At 41.9% G+C, this 25,257-nt stretch overlaps 1 protein-coding gene across 1 annotated transcript in view; it reads left to right on the top strand.

Annotated features, from left to right (window-relative positions):
* Positions 1–1,552: 1,552 nt before the first annotated feature.
* Positions 1,553–25,257, top strand: part of kif26ba (kinesin family member 26Ba) — a 79,709-nt gene continuing 56,004 nt past the window's right edge. Inside the window, exons 1-2 of the mRNA XM_030782301.1 lie at positions 1,553–1,609; positions 1,949–2,338. Of these exons, the coding sequence (XP_030638161.1) occupies positions 1,553–1,609; positions 1,949–2,338 (447 nt within the window). The remainder of the gene's footprint in view (positions 1,610–1,948; positions 2,339–25,257) is intronic.

The raw sequence follows: 25,257 nt of genomic DNA, 5'->3' as shown, positions 1-25,257 counted from the left end.
GAAATTAGTAATTCATCCTCATTATTAATACCGAACCTTCACAAAAGCAGTGTGTCTTGTTGACACTTGTTAGCACCCCTGAAGGTCACACTCTTGTAAAGGGGTGAAAGTCTCTTTGACTCTTTTTCTTTTAAAATAACCCCAATCTAGCTGCACCCTTATCGCCTATGCCAAAAAAAAAGAAGAAAAAGAAAAGAATGCGAGCATGACATTACGAACAGAACGGATAAAATACTTCATGTTAATTGGGTGGGAATTAGCCCACTTTCTGTACAACGTTTGGATTATTGCAGTTAATAAAATATTCGAAGTTATGTTTGCTAGATCTAAAAAGCAGTTTAAATGTGCAAAATATGTATGATATGACTTTCTTTGTTTTTTTGTTTTTTTTTCTTGTAATCTGTTCTTGTGGTCTTCATTACTTGCAGCGTTCAGTTTCACGCGAGTAGTCTGATAAGAATTCAGTAATATTTCTATCAGTAGGGGGCACTGCTTACCTGCGCAAGTGAAACTTGGTCTCGTAAAAACATATAAGAATCGAGAACGGTGAACTTTTGAAAATCGAAATGTCCGACTTGGTAATACAGCAATTTTCGAGAGACTTGTCAGGGCACTGTTTACCACTACTTTAAAAAAACTATTATAAAAAATATTATGAGTGATAAAACCATCAAGTTTAATTCGTTGACGACTACCTAATATTTCATTATTACTCAAGATTTTACTCCGAACCTCGGTTTCCGCAAGGGTATTCATATTCATATATATACTCGTGCAGAATATACATAACTTTTATGCTTTTCCTCAGGATCGGGGCTTAAATCTGATGTTTTAAAAACTATAAAGTTCAGAGAGCTGTCTCTTTTCTTCATTGAATATTTCTTAATGTATTCATGTATGCTACTGGGCAGCTATAGCGCCCCCCCCCCCCCCCCCCCTTCCCATTTTACCGAGGTTTTGAATAGAATATGCTCTCACCTGTCACTCATTCCGATATCGATATGCCATTGGCCAGCTGATGGGGAGGGCACAGTCAGAATCCACCCAGAGACAGATGTGCGCCTCTGGTTTTAAATGACTTATGGACGCTACATAGGGGTAGCAGGCACACGGAGACCGACGTCAGGGCAGTTCTCCAACAAGGTCCGCGTTGCCGACAGCCTGACTGACACACTGCTCACCCTGCCTCCCTGGAGCTGGTTGGAAAAGCCTTGCGACCCCTTGAGTTTTTGGAATAGCGCTCGAACTGGGATGATGCCCTCACGTAAACAGAAAACCGAAGCTGCACGCTTGGATTTTGCATATGAGAATTCATAAACCACTTCTCTCCACGGAAGATCTGGAAAACGGTGCAAGTGGAGTTTAATTTTTACTGTTGCCCTTCATAATTTTGAGGATTTCATATGGATAGATTTCTGCACAGGTTTTGCCTTTGAGACTGGACTAAACAGGCAAAAGGCAGCGTTACTGCATTTACTTTCTATCTGTTTTGTCCTTTTGGATGTAATACAATACAGAGATTTTCCCCACTCCCTTTCCCCTAACCTGCAAAATGACTTCTCTTACGGGGAATAAAGAGAGGTCTGGGACCAGAAGCCGAAAATATGGGGTATGTTTCCTTTTCTAAATACATGCTTAGGTAAACTGTACTGTGAGCAGAGTCAGTCAAAGACAAGAGAGGACTAGTTGCCATGCATTGTTGTGCTGTTGCATAGCCTACAGGTTTCGCTCATATTAATTACTGCAGCTAGAGAAACGGACAGGGCGCAAGTCTTTTCACTGCGCTTTCGCCATGTATCCCATGCGTTTTCCCAAAACTATCAGTTAATGTATGATTTTTAAAAATCCACCCAAGTTTAAACTTGACGAGTCATCAGTTAGACTTGCATTAAACGGAATATTGATGTTGCAACATATAGAATATTGAAGTGTCCGTGATTTTTAACAGATGACGGATTCCTCTCCTACTAAATCGGCCTCTTTCTCCCCGGAGACTTGGTACCGCAAGGCGTATGAGGAGTCTCGGACGGGCAACCGACTACCCCCCGAGGGTGCCGGGTCCATGCCCGGGTCCTCTGGAACACCGTCACCTGGATCGTGCACATCATCCCCCGGTTCATTTTCGGGCTCTCCTGGCACCACATCTCCAGGGATTGGCACGGGCTCCCCTGGTTCTCTCGGTGGATCACCTGGATTCGGCACCGGATCCCCTGGCTCAGGAAGTGGGAGCTCACCTAGTTCTGATCGGGGAATATGGTGCGAAAACTGCAACGCTCGGCTGGTGGAGCTGAAGAGACAGGCACTGAAACTGCTCATCCCCGGTCCCTACTCCAGCAAGGTAGGCGTGTATGCGTGCATGTCATAGTAAATACTGAATGTATGTGATGCCTCTATGGGAGATATGCGTTGTGGAAATGAACGTTTCCTCTGTTTATTTATTAGAATCCTCTCAATTGGCGTTTTCTAAGTAACTTATAAAGTGCATATTAACGAAGAGACGGGCAGGAAAAGACTCATAGCTCACACAATCCCCTTTTCCAAATAAACTTAACTTGATGAGTTATATTTGATATGAACAAACTTAACGTCTTGGTGTCTTAAGTTACTATTTCTTTTGTCGAGGTTTGGCATGATAATAGATTTGATGAAATAGTAATTGCACTGTGAAATTATGTTAAATAGGTTGGTCTAGAAAACATCTCAAAATGCTAACGGTCTTTCCTCATTCAGCTGAGACAAGTATTCCTTGCGCAGTCAGCCTTTTCTAGACTACCCCAGACCCAGATGTGATCCTACCATTTCGTTAACACTGCCCGTTTTTTTCAGTGATACAATCAGTTAGTGCTGTAAATGGTTTGTTCTGCATGTAGACACGTAGAGAACTGCAAATGAAGCGCACCCCCCCCCCCTTGCACTGTTTAAATGCGGTAATTATTTAGCGCTAAATGCTGTAATTACTATCTGTTATCCATTATTTAGTTATAACTTTTTCGACCCCAGCTTTTTTATGGTATTCTCTCCATATGTTGTACCGACTTTGTCTCAAAAGTTGTCTTAGTGTTGTATAGAGATCCTTTAATTCTTTATTTTTCTGTTGCACGGTTTACTGCTGCACACGGCCGCACTTCCCCGCAGCCTTGCTCTGAAATATTCCAACTGAATAAGTAGCGTATTTTACTGTTCGTTGCACAGTGTATACTCATCGTAAGAGAAATAATGTCAGTCCATCCATCAAATGTACGTTAAACGTGACATGTGGTGCTTGAATTAAGCGCAGATTCATTGCAATTTAAGCTTGGGTGTGAAGCAGAGGATTTTGCTGCACATTTTATGTCGCCTCTCAACTCTGTTGCTAGGAGTCGAACCTGATGACGAAGATAGCCGAGGGGCGCAGTGTTAATTGGTAACAAATAACAGTTCTCCGTGCAGCATAGTTACTGTACTGCGAGTCAGTCTTTAATGGGAAAACGCGTCATATAGTGATACATAAAGCAAGGCGCCGTAAAATAAATTGATATAGTGGAGCCATTACCACGAAACGCGTTTGGAAGTATTAATTAACATAGCGTCAATCCGTTTTACACGTCGAATGCATACTTGAATTGTAATTTTCACCTGCGTTTCACGGAACGCGTTTCCTCTTGTTCCTTCTTTTTTTTCTTTGTCTTTTTTTTTTTTTTAAAGCTTTTGTGTGTTGTTAGAACGCTAGAATTTTAACATTGGTCAAGAACGTGCGCAGACAGGGTGAAGGGCATTGTGTGTGTTCACCGAAAAAGAAGTTTGCCACATTTATTAAAATCGGAAAATGTGATAAAGGTCTACCGCTCAAGCTGTGTCAAAGGGAAGTGGGTCAAATAAAGGGCCTGGCGTCGTTCGGGTACTGTTTGTCAGCAGATTTTGAGTGCGCGTCTTGGTAACAGCGGGACACGCTGTGGAGTCGAAAAGTTCCACATTCTAAAGAAGGGAGGCGCTCTACAGCTGTAGACACCGTCACTATCCCTAATAACTGTTTAGAGAACTTGTGTTATATGATGTTTACAGAAAATAAAGAATTAAACATGCATACCTTAGAACTCCTAAATATATCCATTATCATATCATACTTCTGAAGAGTATGAATTTAGTGTGCACATGCAACTGTGCAATCTTTTGGGTCTGATTAAAGAGGAGGTGATTCAGAGAGCTCTTATTGTAAAGTTGACAGATCCTGACCTTAGCTTCACTCAGTGCATGGTAAAGAGATCAGAGAAGATATTTGTTTCTATGATAAAAAGACTCTTTTGCCTTTGCGGATTAAGGGCTACACAAAACACTTTGCTAGTTCAGTGCAGACTTTGCAGTGTTAGGTTGGGCTTTATGTGGGTTAGAGTGCACTTTTTGTGGAGCATAAAGAAACTTGTGATTTGAAATGCATGTAGAGAGATCTAGGTTGACATATTGGATTAATCAATCGACCATAAGTGACGTAAACGTCTGCGCTTAGAAATGACACAACTTTTCTCATACAGAAAGCCAGACCATTAACGGCATGAAAAATATTGCAACTACAAACAGTGTGCATGGGTGTTTTAAGCTGTCTCTGAAAACAAAGGCGGTAAATAGTCAGCATTGTCGCTGCAGTGGGATAATTGGCTGCAGAGGTAACGTTAGGTAAACAGAATGAAGGACACATTGGAGCTTAGATCTCAAGGACCAGCAGATGTGCGTTTCTTCTGGTCTCCTCCCGTCTCCTATTTCTCTCTTCCTGCCTCCTTTATTAGGTGACCAAAATCATGCTGTTTCTTTTTCTCCTTTCTTTCTTTCTCTCTTTCTTTGAAGAAGAACATTGAGTCTATACCTTCACGGCTCATGTTTCAAGCCCATGAGTAAGTGTACACGTTTTATTACCAACCACACCAGCTGCAACAGTGTGGGAGCCGCCAATTAAGAGGAGAGCAAGGAGAGGTGGGGTTATTTGAAAGGTTAGATGGTGAACATAGAGCAAGATGACCGTGAGTAGCTTTTATAGATGGACATTTAGCAAAGTCGAAATGTTCAAAGGGTCAGATTTCCTTTCAGCCTTGGACAGGAGCATTTGTACGTGACTGGTCGCCCACACTGCGATCCGTGAGGAGAGACACAGAGTGAATTAACAGCGACAGGCTATAGGAATTCCAACTGTGGATCATTCAAGGTCATAGAGAACAATACAGAGTTCACTTGAAGACTAAAAATAAAAAAACAAAAAAACCCAACAACAACACTAAAACCTGATATTTTATGGATCATATTGAGTCCCAACAAGCGAACATTCCCAGAAGAATCACTGAGTTGGCATCTGAACCATAAAGAAACGATCCACACTCATATTACACATGTTTTGAGATTCACAGTGGTTTGGTATATCCCTGGGGTTTTCGCTTTGGACTACACACGCTGAACATCGGGAATGTTAATTTCATTCTCGTCGCAGGCGGGACTCCCGTTTCCATGGTCTGTTGTTGCCACGGCACCAGCACGCAACGGGTGTGAGCTTCATACATATTTCACATTTAATGCGCTCTTTATGCCTCTCAGGTGGAAAAGGCATTATCATATAAAGAGGTCGTTTCATCAATACGGAGGGAAAGGAATGGATGGGGAGAAAGGGGATGCTGACGTTGGCTTTATTCGCGGCCGCTCCGCGCTATAAATGGCGTCCTTTGCCTGCCCTGAGAGAGGCTTTGTCTCTGGTTTTGGCAAAATGGTGTCACTGGGACAGTGCTCCAGCTCTGGCTGAAGTTCACAGAGATATGATAGAGGGAATACATTACGTGATTGATTTCTGTCATATCCCAGGAGTCTTGTAAAAACCTCGTACAACTCTGGTTGGGGATAATGAGTGCCTCACTCACAACAGATTTAAAAACTATATGACGAGGCAGTAGGGCAGTTTGTTTGTTTGTGCTATGTTTAGTGTGCGTAAGTAGCACTTCAGTATAGAGTTGGTGCTTTGCTGAGAAACAAACTCTCTCTGTGTTTTTCAGTGTGTATCTACGAATCAAACCCATAAACCAGACATGCTTTTCTAAATACATAGACTGCTTATGAGCTATGCCTTTATTTATGTGTTGGTAGACAACGTAATGGAATGACAACAACAATGCAATTAGTGTTTTCTGAGATACTGATCCATTAACTCACAGTAATTAACTGATGGTGCCTCTGATGGTTATAACTTCAAGTTAATCAATCTGTGCTTTTGTTTAATTTATCCTGTTGCATGTTCCTCTATTACTGACGCACATTCATTATTCACGTTAATTATTTATTCAGCAGAACAGACTGCTTTATGAAAAGCGGTACGATAATGGAAGGTGACCTTATATAGGACGCTTCGCTTTGACCTTTCTGTTTCAGTATATGATACATGAAGCTGTTACCTAGATCATTAGCTGTTACGTAGTTATTACAATATCACTAGCCATTGCCTAGCTATCACAGTACCGTCAGGACAGAGCATTTGGTTACCATTTGTTCAATAAAACTGACAGTAAAACAGACCACCGTATGATTAGCTATAAACCAGAATATCTGGTCAGTTGCATCATTAGACTCGTATAAACAAAGATGTACGGAAAACCAGGTTATGTGCTTTTTGACCATATGTCCTGAATTAAAGGGTGCTTTTCTTGCCCATTCTGGCTTAACTTCTCTCTCACTTATGGCAGAGATTATGACTGAATCATAATGATCCGTATTTGGTTCAGTAACTCTCTGCCCTACTTGCTGGGATCACTCAAACTCAAGAAGTTAATGTTTCATGATATAAATTAGAACAGGACTCTACCATTTTTAGGGTACTGTCATAAGCCAGTATTGCTTTTGCAAACTCCAACTTCAAGATTTCTCAGCAGAACAAGTGAAAATAGCCACAAGGTTTCTAACCTAGTCCCCCAAGGTGTTAACTGTTTGATACATATGTTTCCAAATGTGCTGCTTCTCATAACTTGATTTCAAACTTCTTAAATTTCATCGTGCAATTATATGATAACCTAAAAACTGGAAGCATTCAGATCGGTTTTATCATTTGCAAAAGACATTCAGTGTATCTGAGGCTCTCTAACATACATTACATTTAGTCATATCACTTTGTCATATCACTTTGTCCAAAGTGACGTTGAAAAGAGCACAGCAAACAGCCGTAAATCAGCACATCTCAGTGTCCATAAGGTAGTGCAAAGACTGTCCATCTCTCTTTCAGCTGGCATCCCTAATTTCCACATGCTGGCATCACCGCCTTGATGAAACATTCATCATGGCATTGACTGATGCACAAATAGACCAGTGCTGTGGCCTGTTATTCTACACACCTGTCTCTAATACAGCTCTTGACTGATGGTTCTGTGTCACACTGTTCGCTCCCTGGTATTGGAAGCTGGACTCGCTCAGCATAATGAGGTGACTTGTACATTTTAACCATTGTCACACTTCACAGAATTTACCCCATATGGTTGTTGTTTTTTTTTTTTGTTTTTTTTCCACCATATGATCTGATTTGTGTGTTTAGTCTGTGATACGAGCATAAAACCAGCTGGAGCTGTAACTCAAGCTGTACACACGCGTACCGTTTCCCATACGAGATGAGCGATGCTTGGAACAGCGTCCGGCTGGGACTAAGACGTACTGTCTCCAAAAAGTCTGGTTAGATTCGCGCCCAGCGCAGAACCTTTTGCGGTAATCACTGCCAGGTTTTGTGTTTTGTGTTGCAGACCTCTGGAGCATGAAGGGTTTGTAATCCTGCCTCAGAACCATCTAAGAGGAAATATCGGGTCTTTTTTTTTTTTTTTTTTCCCCGGGAACACACGGAATCGATCCCACAGGGGATTAGCTGCAGGGGCCTTGGACTGAAAAGCAGATCGAAGCCCTTATGATCAAAGAGCGGAGTCTTTCTGGGATACTGCATTAAAGTCACAGCCTCACAGTATCACAGAGGAGGTCAACTGGACGGTTGGCATTCCTTACGCGTGCCTTGACCGTCGTTCAAACGTTTTCTAAAATGAAGACTCAGAGCAGACACGTTAAGAAAAACAAACAAACAAACAAACAAAAAACCCCTCCAAAACAAAAAAAAAAAAAACACAACTGGACATTAAATTGGGTAATTTAAGGACTGGGTCCAATCCTCAGTTTGAAACAGTGATGGGAAGATTATGTGTTTTGAAATCAGATCAGAGGAATGTACCGTTTTTTTGTTGTTGTTTTTTTTTGTCACAAACTTCTTGTTTACAGTCCCCGGGACAAAAAACGGTTCTTGTCTCAGCACAATTCGTGTAGGGAGCTTTTTTTGAAATGTAGGGTTAAAACACAAAATGTACAAATTTTTTTCTTCTTTTTTTGGAGGGGGGGGGGGGGGTCTGTTGTGAGTTTTTCAACAGTTTTCCATTCAACTGTCATGTGTTTACAGTTGAATAAAATACTGAATGTCTGAACATTTTGGGCTTTTTTTTTTCTTTTTCTGGCTCTGCAGTGCGCTCACTTTTTCGCTTTGTTTATTTATTCTTACCGAGGACAGAGCCATCTGCTTCACCACAGACTGGATGTGACAGGAGCCTCGCTCTATACTCTACCTAGATTCAGGATAGCTCAGTGTTGAAGGGGGAGAATAGGTTGCATGAGGAATTTATGTATCTTGCATAGCCACAAGCAAAGGGGTTTCAACTATATGTTTAAGTTCAAATTGGGACAAGGACCTCATAGCCATCTTAAACACTGATTAAGAATGCGTATATATATCCAGTGAGCAGTCTTCAGTTTTAAGAAACATGACCTCTGGGATCTGTTTTTCATGTCAATTAAAGTATAAATAATACTAGGAGAGTGGATTAATATGGAAGACGTAAAGCATTGCTACGGTTCTTGGTCGAGAGTTTCCCTGCGTATGACTCTGGAATCTCTCTTTCTCTTTCCGTTGGTTTGCTGCGGCTCCAGTTCATCTGCCTTTGACCTTTTGTAGTGATTCTGCTCCGCTCTTCCTGTGGCCTGCTAACTTGTTTGCTTAATTGCCTAACTGCTCTGCTGGATTGTTTCCCCCTCGGTGGGTAGTTGATGTTTTTTTTTTTTTTTTCAGACCCTCAGGCTTTGATGTTTGGGGGAAGAAAAAAAAAACCTACCTCTCTCCACACATCTGCACCACACTTAGGACAACATTCTCCAGTAGAGAAGGCACTGAGCTAAAAAGCACACAAACAGAACTGTCAGTTTACGCCCTTTATTCTCAGTCCTTTGAGGGAAGGTGTTTGTGTACGTTGGGCCCTGGTATGGAGGGAAGGAAGGTAAACAGATATTCTTGTTGAATGGTGTTGGGTTGCTGTTGTACCTTCTTCATCTGCTTCTCCACCCACTTCTTTATGGTAAAATTAACCAGGTACAGTGACATTTTGTGTGTCATGAAACCAGTTGGGAGTAATTCCAGAGAACAGCCCAGAATGACTGCGTGTACCTTTATACCTTAAATGCGTTGGACATCAGCTTTGACATGAAAAAAAAGTATCATAAATAAGCAAGCCGTCCCTTCCACCGTGTGGGCCCATTCTGAAAGGTATGTAATCTGGCCAGAGATCTCTTTTGATCAATGTAGTGAGTCACCAACCATGCGTGGAGGAAAGTGGGGTCTAGCACTTTAAGTTAGGAGAGGGGGGGAGAAAAACATATACCTTTTAAGGGAAAAGCCCAAACCCCCCCCCCCCCCCCCCCCCCCCCCCCCCCCCCCCCCCCCCCCCCCAAAAAAAAACTAACTAACAAAAAAAACAAAAAAAAAAAACAGACGGAGTCATTCATTCTCAAATGCCATGTTTTACGAGTCGTTTAAGTGCATTCCTCTGCAAAATCAACAGGGTTAAGAGGGTGAGCGAGACCAGCGCAGCGCAAGCCGAGAGAAAGGGCAGGTTAACGACGCCGTGAAGGAGGAGACCATCGTTAAGGCCGTGGTGGGGGGGGATGACAGGAAACGACCAAGGGCATTAGGAGGGTGTTAGATCAGCAAGAAATGACATTTACAGGCATGTCCTTTGTCTCTGACATTTCTTAAACAGTGGATCCGTCCCAGCGTGGCCACGTATGTTTTACAGGACTCAGTCAGTAATAGAGAGTGATGGTGAGGGAAAATGTGGTTAGTCAGGTTTTGTCTTGTCTTCAGTGGGAGAAGGACACTACATATATACGAGCAAGAGCCCTCTTAACGTGGCAGGGGAGAAACTTCTCTGGCACCGATTCAAGTGAGTCGCCAGTTGTAGGATTTAAAAGAAAAAAAAAAAGCTTGATAAGATTCCTTAGATTTGTAAGTAAGAAGTGTCATTGTAACTGTAAATTGTAATTGTGAACACAGTGTGTTAGTCCCATTGGGTTCTAGATGTTTACTGATTTCTGATTGATGTTGATGCTGTGTTCCGAAGTTCACTTTAGATATGTCTGTTTATACCAGTGTTTTTTTTTTTATTGTACATGTACGTGGGTGCTCGTTTAGGGAGAGTGGGTTCCTAACAGACGTGAGCCATTCATTCTCCATAAAGAAGTGCAGTCAGCCCCTGTTTTTTGCCATTTCAATTTCACTGCAAGAACTTCAGACATTGCTTTTCTCTGTGCTCTAGTGGGACTTGCTACTTATTAAAAAGTTCAATTACACTGAGAAAATAGAAAGAACCGAGCTATTCAGTGAGCCTCTGAAGTTACCATGGTGTTTTCTTTTCTTTTGTTGACCGTCTCGTGGATAAAGAAAGGTACAGGATTACAGTGTCAAAGAATGATTTATAAAGATCTTTCCACACAGCTCTACTTTTCTGTACAGAGAGAATAATGGTCTTTTTGTTTCAGACTCATTGGAACACAATAATCAATCTCACCTCTCTGTCTCTCTGTCTCTCTCTCTCTCTCTCTCTGTCTCTGTCTCTCTCTATGTCTCTCTCTCTCCCCATGGACATACTCACTCCTGCGATGGCTTGGACACCTATGGGAACAGGTAAGAGAGTGCAACAAGAAAAAAAAATGACGCTGTTTTTGTACATAGTTTGTGTCACCCCAATTTGCATCGCACTGAGAGCAAACATAATAACGCTGAGCATTATGGTGATGTGTCAGCACTTGCCAGTGTCTCCATGTCCTGAACACATTCAGAGCATGCAGTAATCAGCCATGCATGTGCACACAAATGGAGACACGAGCTGATAGACACACACAGACACACACACACACACACAATATATATAAAGCTATGGTGTTCCATTATGATTATGATGATGTGTGAGACAATCCATAAATGAAAACACTAAAACACTACCCATCATTATCATGCATATGAAATTACTTCAGATCTATCTATCTATCTATCTATCTATCTATCTATCTATCTATCTATCTATCTATCTATCTATCTATCTATCTATCTATCTATCTGTCTACCTATCTATCTATCTATCTATCTGTCTGTCTGTCTATCTATCTATCTATCTATCTGTCTGTCTGTCTATCTATCTATCTATCTATCTATCTATCTATCTATCTATCTATCTATCTATCTATCTATCTATCTATCTATCTGTCTACCTATCTATCTATCTATCTGTCTGTCTGTCTATCTATCTATCTGTCTGTCTGTCTATCTATCTATCTGTCTGTCTGTCTGTCTGTCTGTCTGTCTACCTATCTAGCTAACTAACTAACTAAGAAAAATATAATAGTGATTTTGCACTGGAGAGGATAAAATATTATAATTTTCACCTGAAACAAGGGGCTTTGCAAGCGCCAAGGTGACATTTGCATTTAAATCTGGAAAATTGAGGGGTTTTTTTTTCTATTTGAAATATGTCCAGACTTTGCTTAAGATCCAACTTACCATTTCATGACAAGTTCTGCAATCTCATAGCGACTTATGACTTGTATGGAAATTTGAAACTTAAAAAGGACGCAAAAATCGTATCAGCCTGACATTTTTTTTCATCAAAGAGTTTCGGATTAGCTTTGTGCTTGATTGTAAAGGTAATTGTGACTTTGACTTTGACATGGTTGATCTTTTTGGAGGTGTGCCTTTGCTCTCCCCCGTTAGATCCTGTATCTTTTTTCTTTGCCTATCTCTTACCCTCCAGGTTGTAGTAATTAGCCAGGGGGTGATGGGGCTGCACCATGGACCACAGTAACCTTGAGATGGTCAGAATCTTAGGAAACGGGGAGAAAGGGAAGAGGGAAATTATAGGGAGTGAACATTTTCAGACCTCGGGATTTGGGCCTGGGGTCTGAGAAGATGGATTACTTTCCAAGCAAGAGGTAATTTATCACTGTCAGAGAGAGAGAGAGAGAGAGAGAGAGAGAGAGAGAGAAGGAGGGAGGGAGATTTAAAAAGTGTGAATGGGAGCACAAAGCCTCATGGGAAAGATGGTATGATTTTTGCTTCAGATAGGTTGTTAGAAACGGCGGCGAACGCTGGGTCAGAAAGCAAGAGGACCAGGGAACGAGGCCAAAGTCGAAAACATATAGCTGATAATCAGTTGTCGTTCAAGCTTTTTCAAGTCCACCTAAGCACGGTCTGTGGTTGACATTCTTGGCTCTGTGTAGTTCCATACCACGTCTTGACTAATGAGTCTCTTACTAGCTCGGATAACGAGGGTCAGACAAAGATCCAGAGTCAGACAAAAATAAATCTTATTACAGGATGTAACCTTATTCTTACCACATGTTAGCTGAGCAAAATGTTACCGACAAGCAGGAGAATTAACAAGCTTACACATATTCTCGTGTTCCCCTTTCAGTTACATACATTTTAACATGCTGGATTCAGTCTGTCTGGAAATGTTCTCCTGAGGACATCCTTGTCATTTGTTGTTATGTTTAAGGACATTGAAAGATATAGGATGTGTTGGATACAGGATCAGTGAGGGAGAGATCAAAAAAAAAAAAAAAGTATTTCTTCAAGTAATCAAGACTCCAAAAAAAAAAAAAAGAAAAAAGAAAAGAGAAAAAAGAAAAGTCTGCAGTGACAGAATTATTCAAACCTATTTTTCTTCAGAAAGCAAAATATGCAAATTATAACTCCGGTTCTCGAGAGCTATTAATGGAACAGGCCGTTGCTACCACTGCCCTCAGAGATATAAACCTGTCAGTGCTGACAGAGTCAACTGCACAGCCTAAATTCAGGTAGAAATGTATCCTTAGCATTCAGTAAATAAGATCCTTTCCATAGCTGGTAATCTCTTCCCGTTTTCAGACTTACACACAGACCTATATTGCTCACCAGACAGGGGTGGGGGGTTTGGGAAGGCTCTCCTTGGGAGACAAATACAGTTCGAGGAATGAAGTTTGTCATTCCAGAACCTTCTGTCATCGCCTGTCCAACTGACACTATCTCTGCAGCCAACAGAAATAAACAGAAGCTACAGCAGTGATCTGTTTTAACCCTATAATATGTGAAGTAGCACAGTTGCTTGGTTGTTCAGATCGCTTCAAGGTTGACCTGGGTTTAAAAATACTGAGCAGAATATGTGAGGCAGTTATAATTGCTCATTGAAAACATTAGCACAAAGACATTCTTAGATTTGACAGTGTATTTGGCCAATTGTTCATCAAGTTTTTCATTATGGATGCACTGCACTGCAAGATTTTAAAATGTCCTAAATGGTCTGACATTAAACCATTTGGGTGAAGTCTAAGGGGATCTGAGACGTGCAGGGAAAAAACCACTGCGTTCAATCGCTCGGCAACGTGATGGTTAAGTGAAACTGTTAAAGCGTAATCTATTCGCACTTCTTATGTGCCTTACTCCAGTTTTTCAGTTTGATTTGGTTTCATAGCTGAGTGAGCAGCAGTAGATGACCTAGCGGCTCAGCTAAGCTCAGTCCTTTAGAGTCCAGGCCCTTAAAATACCCTACCCTTTGTTTATCCAGAGGAATGCAGGCTTATTTTAAGACAATGTGGCCCTGACATCATCCACGACAGCCAATGGGCTGAAACAAATGCTTCGGCTTACATGCCACAGTTATTGTGATTTTAATGGCTTTTCTATTTTATCCAGTGGATAAATCTGTGGTTGTTCGCTGCCTGCCAGTCAGTAATTTATAGAAAATGTATTTTTGGTTCAGAGCCACATTAAATAAGTTTCTCAGAACGACAATAGAAAAATAGAAAGACAGGGAGTAAAAGCATGTTATGTCCTGTCTCTCTACATATCTGAATTCCCACAAGACTTGTAAATCCACACACGCAAACACACACACACATGCATGCACACACACACACACAAACACACACACAAAGAATAACCATTATCCTTGTTATAATGCTGTTCCCCAGCATTTTTACATTAGGCAACAGCTAATTGGTTCAAGCCCTAATTTTGTAACAGAACACTGATAAACACAGGGGGTCGTGTCCATAGAAAAAGGGACGGGTTGCGTTTTAATTTTCGCCGTCTTCCCCCCATGATGTTGACAGTAGATTAATAAAAAACACATTACAAAAAAGCCGCATCGCCATAGCAACTGCAGAACGTTAATTAGCAGCGGGACTCTAAGTGGATGGAAGAGTCGGCGCAGTGAAGAGGGATTTGCTTGGTCTTGCTGACAGTTATTGTCCTCGCTTCCACGCATGTTTCTCGTGGTCGTTTGTTGGTCTGTACATAAACTGTTGGCGTTTAACTTTTGTGGCTTTTTTTTTATTTTTTGGAGCCGTATTCGGTAGTTGGCCGTATTCTAAACGAAGCTTTTTTTCTTTTTTTTTTTAACCCTCCTAACTTTTATTCAGTCACGGCTCAGCAGGCTGGGGTCAGGTCCTGCGGAGGTTGAGAAGGTCCCTGCAAAAGCAGGATTTTTTTTTTCGAAAACGCACGAATGACAGTGTGTGGGTTCTGTGAAAAGCTGCATGTTATCTCTGACAGAGCAGCTTGTCAGGTGTTGAGCCAGAGCAGAGCCAACGAAGAGAGAGAGAGAGAGTGAGACAGAGAGAGAGAGAGAGAGAGAGAGAGAGAGAGAGAGAGAGATATTCTCACCTCTGCTGTGTAATCTCCAACCGCCAGATTTATCCATTTCTTTTCAACCAGGTCTGGAAATCCAGACAGCTCAAAACACAGCTCTCATACTGAAAACCCAAGAAGCTCATAAACATGGAGCACTTAAGAGCTACTGGCCTGTTTCAAATCCAATGATTTACACATGTGCTTTAATGAAAGGATCTTTTTATTTGTCTTGGTTAGATTCTACATCTGAGCATTGTGTAGTGTTGCTGCTTAGTAGTTAGTAGAAACCTCTCTGAGTATACTTGTGGTTAATTTGTAAGATTGCAGTGAAATGACTGAACAAACTAGAGGAGAATGAGCAACACACACAGTAGGGAAGAAAGAGAGAGAGAGAGAGAGAGAGAGAGAGAGAAAGCTGTAAAACAAGAGTGCTCTTTTATCACGGGCCATGTTAGGCAAGCAGGATTTTAGACAGGAGAGAGTGGGGAGTTTAGTCCAGGGCTATACATTTAAACAGAACCCTACTGTTGGGAGTTTCCTGCCTCCCTAAAACACAAGATCTTGATTTGTGGACAGCAGAGTTTGTGAACCTTCCCTCAATAGCCTCTGTATCCCTTACTCACACAGTGTCTGTGGTTGTTAAGACAGACACTGAAGGAATGGAGCCTTCTTCTCCGCCCCACCCCCCCGCCCCCCGTCCTCTCCTCCCCTTCTGCCTACGTTTGTACCCCTGTGGGTCAGAGCTTGTGGTTGGAGCCGTAATGAAGCCCAAGAGTCTGGTCCATCAATCTCAGAGGTGACAAGCAGGCCATCCTACTCCCCCTCTCCCCAACAGCCCACAGTCTCCCAGTCACACACAGACCTTTGATTATGGCAGCCGTGTGGTGGAGGGGTAAACAGGCCAATCTGACAGGACTGTAACTACCTACCTACCTACCTACCTACCTACCTACCTAAGTAATTAAATATCGAACTAACAAGCTAGCTAAGTCTCTCTCTTTCTCTGTGCTTTCTCTCTCTTTCTCTGTGCTCTCTCTCTCTCTCTCTCTCTCTATCTCTCTATCTATCTATCTAAAATATTAAGTAACTAACTAACCAGCTAACTAATTAACCAACCAGCTATCTCACTGACTGACTAACACATAAATGAATAAACACACATTTAAATATCAACTAGCTATCCAACAAACCAAAGTAACAGACTAAGATAAATAAATACCCACTGGGGTGTAATGCTCATGTAATGCCCCCGACCTTTGGTCTTCTGTGTGATGGTGCTGGTGGAGGACGGGGGTCAAACTACGCTACCCCCCTCCTCTCGAATGGTGTGTTACATATTCTAAGACAATAAATAGTGATATCAGTTCCGTTAGCCAGATTACATGTTTCATGAGGAGGTCTTTTATATTTAAGGAACTGACAGCATGGTCGACTCTATTCCCTCTTCATTAAGAGGAAACAGCAGGGTGGGATGGGGGGGTTGTGCAATTAACAGAAGAGATTGTCTCTAATTGGTTTTAAGGTCCACACAAATCCATATTACTTTATGTGTAACCATTACAAAAAAAAAACAAAAAAACAATGAATGCGATAATCCATTTACTAAAAACGTTGGAGGTAGAGCAGTAACCACTAAGAGGTAATAAAGGTGAGTCATGGCCCTTAATTAGTTGTATACTGGACAGGAAGTCACTGAGAGTGCTCTCTTCTCCATTAGAGCACAAGTGCCTATCACACTATTTATTCATTGCTTTTTAGGGCACAAGAGGGGGGATTTTGCATGTATATGAGTGTGTGTGTGTGTGTGTAACATTACCATCATTCCATCGTTTAAAAAAAAAAACAACAACTTTATGTTGGTGCCGCTGACTGAGGATTGGCAGAGATAGATGGAGAGATCGTATTCTACTAAAGAAGAATTTGTCATCACCATCAGATGATATTTCATGCCCTTGTCTGCGCACCCCATTGTATTTAAATTGTCGTATTCCGTCGGCACTGGTGTCTAGCCAGCTCTTTCATCTCTCCCCAGTATAAACAAGAATAAGAAAAATAACGATCAAATGCAAGTCTTCTTTAAGGCAATACCGTTCATCAGCACTTTCCTCAGGCGTCGTCGACCTTTGCCTTTTTTTTTTTGATCGATTTCTGCCCGATAGATGAGAGAGAGCATCTTTCATAGAGATCTTGGAGTTTGCAACTGTCATTACCTAAATCACCATGTCGTCACTCTTTGGCATTCCCCCGGCCCTGACCTCTACACAGCAATGCTATTTGTGGTGGGTTTTTTTTTTTTCCTTTTTTTTACCTCAGATGTTCAGCAATATCATCATTCTTTACTGATGACTGCTCTCGTGCCTTCTCACACTGGGATGTACGGACATCAGCTGAGAGTCATTAATCACTTACTATGAAGTGGGTTACGAAAGAGATGGTTCTTCACCTGTGCAGTCAGAGAGAGACAGTAGGCTTGGTCTTTGGATTGCTGAGGTAATAATATGTGAGGTGGGAGGAATCACTGTGAAGTTTTGCTGTGCAGATCTGACATTTAGATTAAATTACATTTTAAAGTTATTATTTGCTATACCTGCATTTCACTAAACTATTGGACATGCCTACAAGGGTTTTAACTGAAGTGCAAGCATCTAGATCATATAGTGTGGACTGAAATTAAAACAAGTAAACAAACAAACAAACACCAACAAATTATATTACAGAAAAGTAGTCAGAAGATCTTATTTCCTTTCAGATTCAGGAAGATTCTATACTGATAGACTTGAGGTCTATATCTGAGATGAGAGACCTATAGCTGAGCGTTGATGAATGTCTGGAACACTGTTGGCTGTAAGCTGACCCTGCTGTTAGCTTCCTCCATCACTGACACGGTGCTGGGAGACCCATGTTCCCATGTTTTGTACATGGGATATATCATTAGATCAGTTTCTACTCAGTCCTAAAATTCTTGTCCTGCTTTTCAGCCTGGGTTAGCTTTGGCTGTTTTTAGTCCTTCCTCTCGTACGATTGGTTAAAACTGGGCCAGAAACAGTCGAGGTCTTAAGTTTAAAGCATTTGACAGGATTTTTCGGAGGATCTGAAAGGCTGCCGGTATAACAGTAAGAAACGTCTGACTCACTCATGAACAGGTGGCACAGATCAGGTGTGTGGAGGATCTCTGTTGTCACTTCCCTTTCGCATGGCTGTCTTGATCTCATCTGCATGCTAGCCCTAGCTGTGCGGCACCTGTGCATGAAAACAGAGCCAGACTCGCTTTGTTCCTGGTCCTAAACCCCATCTTTCTCGCATGAACGTCGCTGTGTGTACTGAGTAAAAGTAAAATAAAATATGCATAGAGCGAGATTAAATGAGTGTGTTCGTGGTAAACTGAGACCGAGGTGGGAATAACACGGGTTGTGGACGGTTCGTGGTTTATGAATGAGGAAGTGTACGGCGAACACGATTACCGTCTATCACGCCCCCAACCGTTGAATTTTTTTAAGCGTATGCAAATAATTTTTTATCGAAAGCCATTGTCAACGGCAGCGATCTTATGTCAGATGTATACGATAAGGTTTATGTGGAGAGAGAGAGAGCGAAGGAGACGAGAGAGGCAGAATCTCGGCTTTGGGTCTTTCTGTATGCTGCTCAGTTTGAGCGCACCTTCCATGTTCAGCCAGCTGGAACTTATTACAGGACGATAAAAGCAGAACTCTCCGCATTCTGTGAGACTAGCTCCATTTCCTGTGTCAGATCCCTTTGCTGCTCTGAGCTCTAATTTCCTATTCTTCCCCCCACCCCACCTCTTAGGGGTGGAGAGGTGGGGGGGGGGGGTGTTGGGGTGGGGGGCAAATAGCGCTGCTGGCCAACCATGGATTTATGGCAGTTTTCTGGCAATGAGATGCAGGCCAGATAGCATTTGGCGGAAAGGAGAGCAAAGCGATTGTGATCTCTCGTTTTCTTTTCTTTTCTTCTCTTTCTTTTTTTTTTTTTTCTTTTCAGTGCTCTGGATTTTTCAAAGCAAACAGACATCAGGGGCCCAACGCAGGTTTTCGTATGAAACAAGGCTTTTTGATTTCTCTGTAATAAGGAGCCCTGGCCGTTTACCTGACAGAGAAACAGCCGAGTCCTGTCCTTTCTCATCATGTCATTCTAATGGCATCCCTGGGTTACAAACCCCCCCTGTAGCACATGAATCACACAGAGACTCACACACAGACACACACACATACCCACACCATATACACGCCATATACACACACTCTCTCTGCCTCACACACATTTTATCTCTCTTTCTCTCTCTCGCTCTCTCTCTCTCTCTCTGACACACACACCCCCACACACACACTCTCTCCACTTCCTTGTTAGATTCTCTCCCCGTTGGGACAGCAGAATACCATATCTGGGTCCTAAGATGAATGTATTTCAGTTTATGTGGCTGTCACATGATCTGCACTTCTGCATACATCAGTGTGCATCTTGAATACATGCTCTCTGATAGGGTTTGATTGAAACTGGTCTGCAGGACTACAGCGATGCCTTGCAGTCAAAGCAGACTCACGGTACGATATCACCACAGCCGTAATGGGACCTGAACTTATATGGAAATTACAGAAGAGAGAGACTCAGGAAACTGGCCAGGGGGCGAAAGACTTAAAGGGACTCTAAGTAAGTCTGAGCAGCTGAAGTGCTTTTAAATTGGTCGTTTTAAACGGTCAAGTTTAAGTGAGCCAACTGTATAAACAGAACAGATACTGTATTTTTACCTCTCGATTGTACTCCTTTTCTCCCCACTCGGGGCGAAAAAAAAAAAGAAAAAAAAAAAGCGATCATGGCCTCTATCCTCTCTGGAAAGGCTTTGTGAAAATGACTCCTTCTAAGAAGTCTTTACATGTGCTCTGAGGCCGATGGCTTTACGGAGACCTCAGAGTGTTCCCATATGCTCCAGGGTTTGGATTCACTCTGTAGCTATAAGGCGTGTCAGCATTTGACTGAACTTGCTGAAAACACTATGTCCAAAGCAAGGTCAGTGAGACCCCCCCCCCCAGTTCGGCGAGGTTGCGTTTTGATGTTTTCTGTATTGTAATGTAGTCTTTCTAGCATTATAATACCAAAAAAGTTTTTATAAAACTATATACTATACTATTTTTCATCTACTGCGTAACCCACTAAGTGTGCATGCGTTTAAAATATTAGCTAAGAAACTGAGATATGATTGATTAGATTGCTAATTCAGATATCAGGAGTATAGCATTATTGTTCTGAAGTGCTCATTTGCACTTCTATATGACATTACTCTTCTGTATGACAAACAATAAAGAATGTAACACTTTGTGATATTTCCTAACTCACCAACATGACATCATTTATTCATTATTAAGCTGTTATTGCTTGTCTGTGTTATTTCTTTATTAGGATATATGCTAGCTTTCCTGTCTGAGAGACATACTAGACGCATTTAGCTGGGGATTATATGCGTCTGTGTGGAGCAGACAAAGGAGGATTCTTTTTTATTTTTTTTAATGAATTGCTCCCATGGGATGCAGCGTTAAGGGAGAAATCGGTTCTTCGTTCTCCGATGGGACTGTCATAAATTATTCCGACGTCGGAATATCTACAGACATGGACAAGCGCGCACACACACACACACACACGCACACCCACAGACCATTCATCTGAATGTGAGATGAGCATCCTCAAAAGTAATTTAGGATTTCATTTATTACAACAGGAATCCACAGAATTTTTTCTTCCCCATCAAATGTCCTTAGTGGAGAATTCCATTTCCTGCACAGTCCCCACATCTCTCTCTCTCTCTCTCTCTCTCTCTCTCCTTGTCTTTCTCCCCCTCTCTCTCTGTCTGTCCGTCTCTCTCTCTCTCTCTCTCTCTCTCTCACTCTCTGTCCCCTCACTTTATCAGACCAGTTTAGTTTCTGAATGTGCAGCTGTCTCCATACTGTGAGTTGATAGAGGAAATTAATGGCTAGGCTTATGCAGAGACCTTGCACAGTATGTCCTTGCTAAAAAAAAAAAAAAAGAAAAAAAAAAAAGAAAAAAGAAAAAAAAAAGCAGGTTCTCCGAGCAGCCTTGGAGTCGTCCCCCCAGTCACTAAGAACTTTCGGGCGAGGATGTATCACTGAATACTGATGTAGGTTCGCGACCAAAACCGAAGTGACAGAATTTTTTTTGCGGGTATAAAGTCGAAGAGCCTTGCTGTGGCTTCCTTGGGAACATAAACAGATACAGCTGAATTATGGGACAGCAGTCTTTGCCAAAAAAAAACACAATGTATTATGCCCAGATGTTAATTTAGGGTATTGCATGTCTTAGGTCTACTTTTACACATCAGAGCAGTCCTGTAATCTGCCTCTGCCTTGTTGGCTGCCATCCATGAGATGTTTACTCGCCAATACGTTCTTGTCACATAGTATTAGAAGATCTCTGGCCTGAGATGGAGGTAGTGTTTATGAGGTTGATTTAAGGACAAACCTCGCATTGCGCGAGTTGCTTTGGGAAAGGCACGACAACTTCTCCGCCTGTCCGTTGTTTAGGTGCCTTTTGATGCCCTTGATCAAAAAGGGTAATCTTTCGCCTGCTTTATGCTAACTTAATTGTAGAGCCATTCGCTGACATTATCGTAATTACTGTACCTAATGGGAAAATTCAATCCTGTCTAACACCTCCCATGTGATTCTTCTCACATGCTGTCCATTGAGAATACTTAGTAGGTTGTGACTCAAAATACAAGTCATCACCTTTTGTAAAAAATGTGGCCAGAACTCATCATAGGCTTTGGTTTAAAAATTAGCCACAATGGCTATGATTTTCGCATAAGACTTAATGATCTATGTCAGTTGAAAATGGGTGACTGCAGAGGTTCTTGCTAAGGTATGATCCCTTTGTTTTTTGTTTTTTTTTTTATTGGTAAGGACCAGAATATTGAAGGGTTTTCCTTCCTTTAATGTGACTTGTTGCATTAAACATAGCGACCCTTACATACACACACACACACACTCACACACACACACGCACACACACACACACACACAGTTGCATCCTTTAAGTTCTGCACTCGTGCACGGATATGTGCAATTCTGAAGCAGCTGCTAAAAGTCTACCCCCACGTTCGGTTTATAGGGCTTAAAGTTCGTAAACGCGGTGGGAAGGTTGAGGGAGGTATACATAAACCAGAGCGTTTTAATGGCTTTTACCTGGATGTGAAGAGAGACAGGGGACATGGCTTCTTTAAACTGGAGTGCCGAAACGCAAAGCCAATTACAACAAGCCTTAGAACAGCATCTAATATTAAATGAAAGCAAAGCTGTTATGAACTGAGGACAGCTTGTGTGGGCTGTGGTTTCAGTGTCCAAAGCTTTTTTTCCTCCGCTTTGCTTGGATTTTAAGCGACAGCTATTTAATATCAGAAAGATGTATTCTGTTTTATCTGAGTCTATCTGTATGTATTTTTCCATAAGTATAGTAGTAAGTGTGCTGGGCTACTCCAGTTTATGTCCGTTCTGATCATCCACGGTCATTCAGATTTGAAAACACATCTTTTTCTCTCCTTTCTGTTTTCTGTTGTTTTTTTGCTTTCTTGGCTGCTGTCCCACCTTAGCTAATGTTGAGCATCGGGCTCTTCGATTCAAAATTCAGGCTCCATGTTGATTTTATTATTCTCTTGGCTGGATCAAAATTCAGCCAGAACAGACATGTTTTATTACAACTTGGATTGGTGACACAGCATCTGTAATAAGCCTTTGGACCTTATCAAAGGCAGCTTTTGACCCCTCCCCCCCACACACACCCTCTCCTACTTTTTCTTGCTCTCTCTCTTTCTTAGAAATGGGACGTCTTTGTGCCAATATGTAAGTTATTTGTCAGTAGAAGCTTATTTGCTCTTCTCTAATATTTCTGTTTCTGTTTCAAATTAAAAACAAAACAAAACAAAACAAAACAAAAAAAGGCAAATGTGCTCGTGAAAGGTGACCTGCTTATGTTTGTAAGTGAATATTTGCCCAGCAAGTCATGTCAGTTTGGAACATGTCCTTGTCCTTGCTGCCTTGTCTTTAGGCCAAGCCCCCTTGCGCTATTCGTCACGCTTGTTAGTGCTCATTTTCTGTGCAACAAGGTTGGCTTTATGTAGTATCATTTGGGGTTTTTTTTCTCTGCCCCCATGTTCATATGGATCCCAGCCAGAAGGCAAGGCGAGCAGGGCAGACCTTTTTTTTTTTTCTCCCCGTTTCTCATTTTATAACGATCAAACAACTCAAGAGGTGAAGAGCAACCAAAACAGCCCCTGGGCTAAATGTCTCACTCGATAGATCTCGACAGAGATAAACATGCAAAACAAGTCTAACATACCTCTGACTGATATTAAACATACTGAACGTAATAGCGCTGAAGAAAGACATTACTTCTCTTTGAGAGATGTATCTCTGGATCGATATTTACCTCTGTGTGTCTCTAATTGTAGGGCGAGAACACGGAAAAGGGGCCCCCCGGAGTGAGCTCTGTGAGTGGAGCTACACTCTTCACTGCGGTGCTTTTAAAAAGAGTTTCTTTGAGTTTGTCCGGTTCAGCCAAGTGTAGGCACTGGGAATGATTGGCAGTCCGCATGCCTACCTGCCATACTCTGGGGTTTGGCATCCTAAAGTCAAATAAATTTTCTGGGGTTTAGGGTTACACTGTAGGGGTACTGTGTAGCCTCATCAATGGGTGTCTGTCCTTGTTCCTGCTCCATATGGCACACAGCCGGGCTAGCGCCGGGGTTGGGCTTGATGGTGGGAGATAGAGTCGAGGCGAAAGGGGAGGGGACGAAGGTAGAACGAGGTGGTCTCGGCCGAGGTGCACTGCTGGTTTGTTGATGTAGGATAATTGTCAAAGCAAAAGAGGCGGGTCCGGCTCTAAGTCTAAACAGCCTCTTTGTGGGTTTGTGGATAGGAGTGGTGCGTGCTGGTACTCAGAGGAAAAGAGGGCTAATATGGAATCAACAGTGAATGAAGCCCAGCATTGAAAGAGGCCTCTCACAGAGTGAGGTTAACTTGACCCAACAGAAATATTGGGTAAGATTCTGGTATCACTTGGACATGGAATTTGAGATGAGATTTCTAGGGTTTTATGTGTTTTCAGTTTGCAAATCGGATTTTTAAGCGCATGTCTCTAATTATGGTGCCTTGGCGCGGACTTATTGGCTTGGACATGAAAACAGCCTAATGAACTTCGAACAATCCCACTCTATGATACATATACTATGCATTTCCCTTGAGTAACATACAGAATGTATTTCAAATGAAAAGGCTGAGGAACAATTGTGTCTGTTGTCCGAACCATCCTGTAATGTTTTATAAAGTTTAAAATACTGTCTTGTCATTTTGTGTTTGTGGTTCTCAGGGAAAATGGTGCTTATTTACCAATAATGATAGTCAAAGCAGGTATGACAGTGTGCAAATCATATACCCTATCTCTGAAATTAGGTTACTGCACAATTCAATCATCCAAAGAGGCACCAGTCTATCAGTTGTGGAGATAGCAAAGATGACTGCTGGAGCCTCTCCTTTATCTAGTGTCTGGGACCTAAGGAAAGTGAAGACCTGCTCAATTTAAAAGAAGAGAAATCCCAATTAGTCATTCGTATTTAAAACGGACCATTCCTATTAAAGCCTTCCTGGGAAGGTTAGGGTTCAAAATTGCAGCTAGGAGGTTTACTGGCAAGAAATACTTCGACTGATAAACCAGCACACCTTTCATCTAGGCAACACTCACTGTTCTGAGAAAGCAGTTTAAAGAAATACACACTGTGTTTCAAGTGTACAATCACGTAACAACCCTCTCAGAACACGTCTTGTCCAGCACTCGTTCCCAGGTACGAATGGATGTTCATTAGCATTTTGAGACAGAAGTTCGTTTTAGCTTTAGTACCAAAATGTCTGCACTTGTATCACCTTTCACTTCCCTTAAGGGGAAACTGTTTAAAATGTTAAATAAGCCTCCAACTTTTAATTTGTTTTGGACTTCACGGGCACGGTTTCTAATAGGGAGGTCCTCACTTTTCATTAACAGCAAGGCTAAAAGGGTCACGCGGCTCCTGTAGGAAGGAAACATGGCCAGAGATCTAAAAACATTTCCCCTAGACCTCTCACAATGCAGGCACACAGTTCCCTTTAACACCGAGGCAGACAAGTGGGGGTACTTAAAATGCAAAAACAAAAACTTAAGAAACTCTTGCCTTCATAAAGATTTATGCGTACACAACCTTTGGACGATCTCTTGGCTTTTATGAAGAATAAATGGGCGTTTATTGTGTTAAT

The sequence above is a fragment of the Chanos chanos genome, chromosome 1 (genome assembly GCF_902362185.1).
Source record: "Chanos chanos chromosome 1, fChaCha1.1, whole genome shotgun sequence".
In the NCBI taxonomy this organism is placed as follows: Eukaryota; Metazoa; Chordata; class Actinopteri; order Gonorynchiformes; family Chanidae; genus Chanos; species Chanos chanos.
The sequence above is the reverse complement of the archived record's forward strand: the minus strand, read 5'-3'. Positions and strand labels throughout refer to the sequence as shown.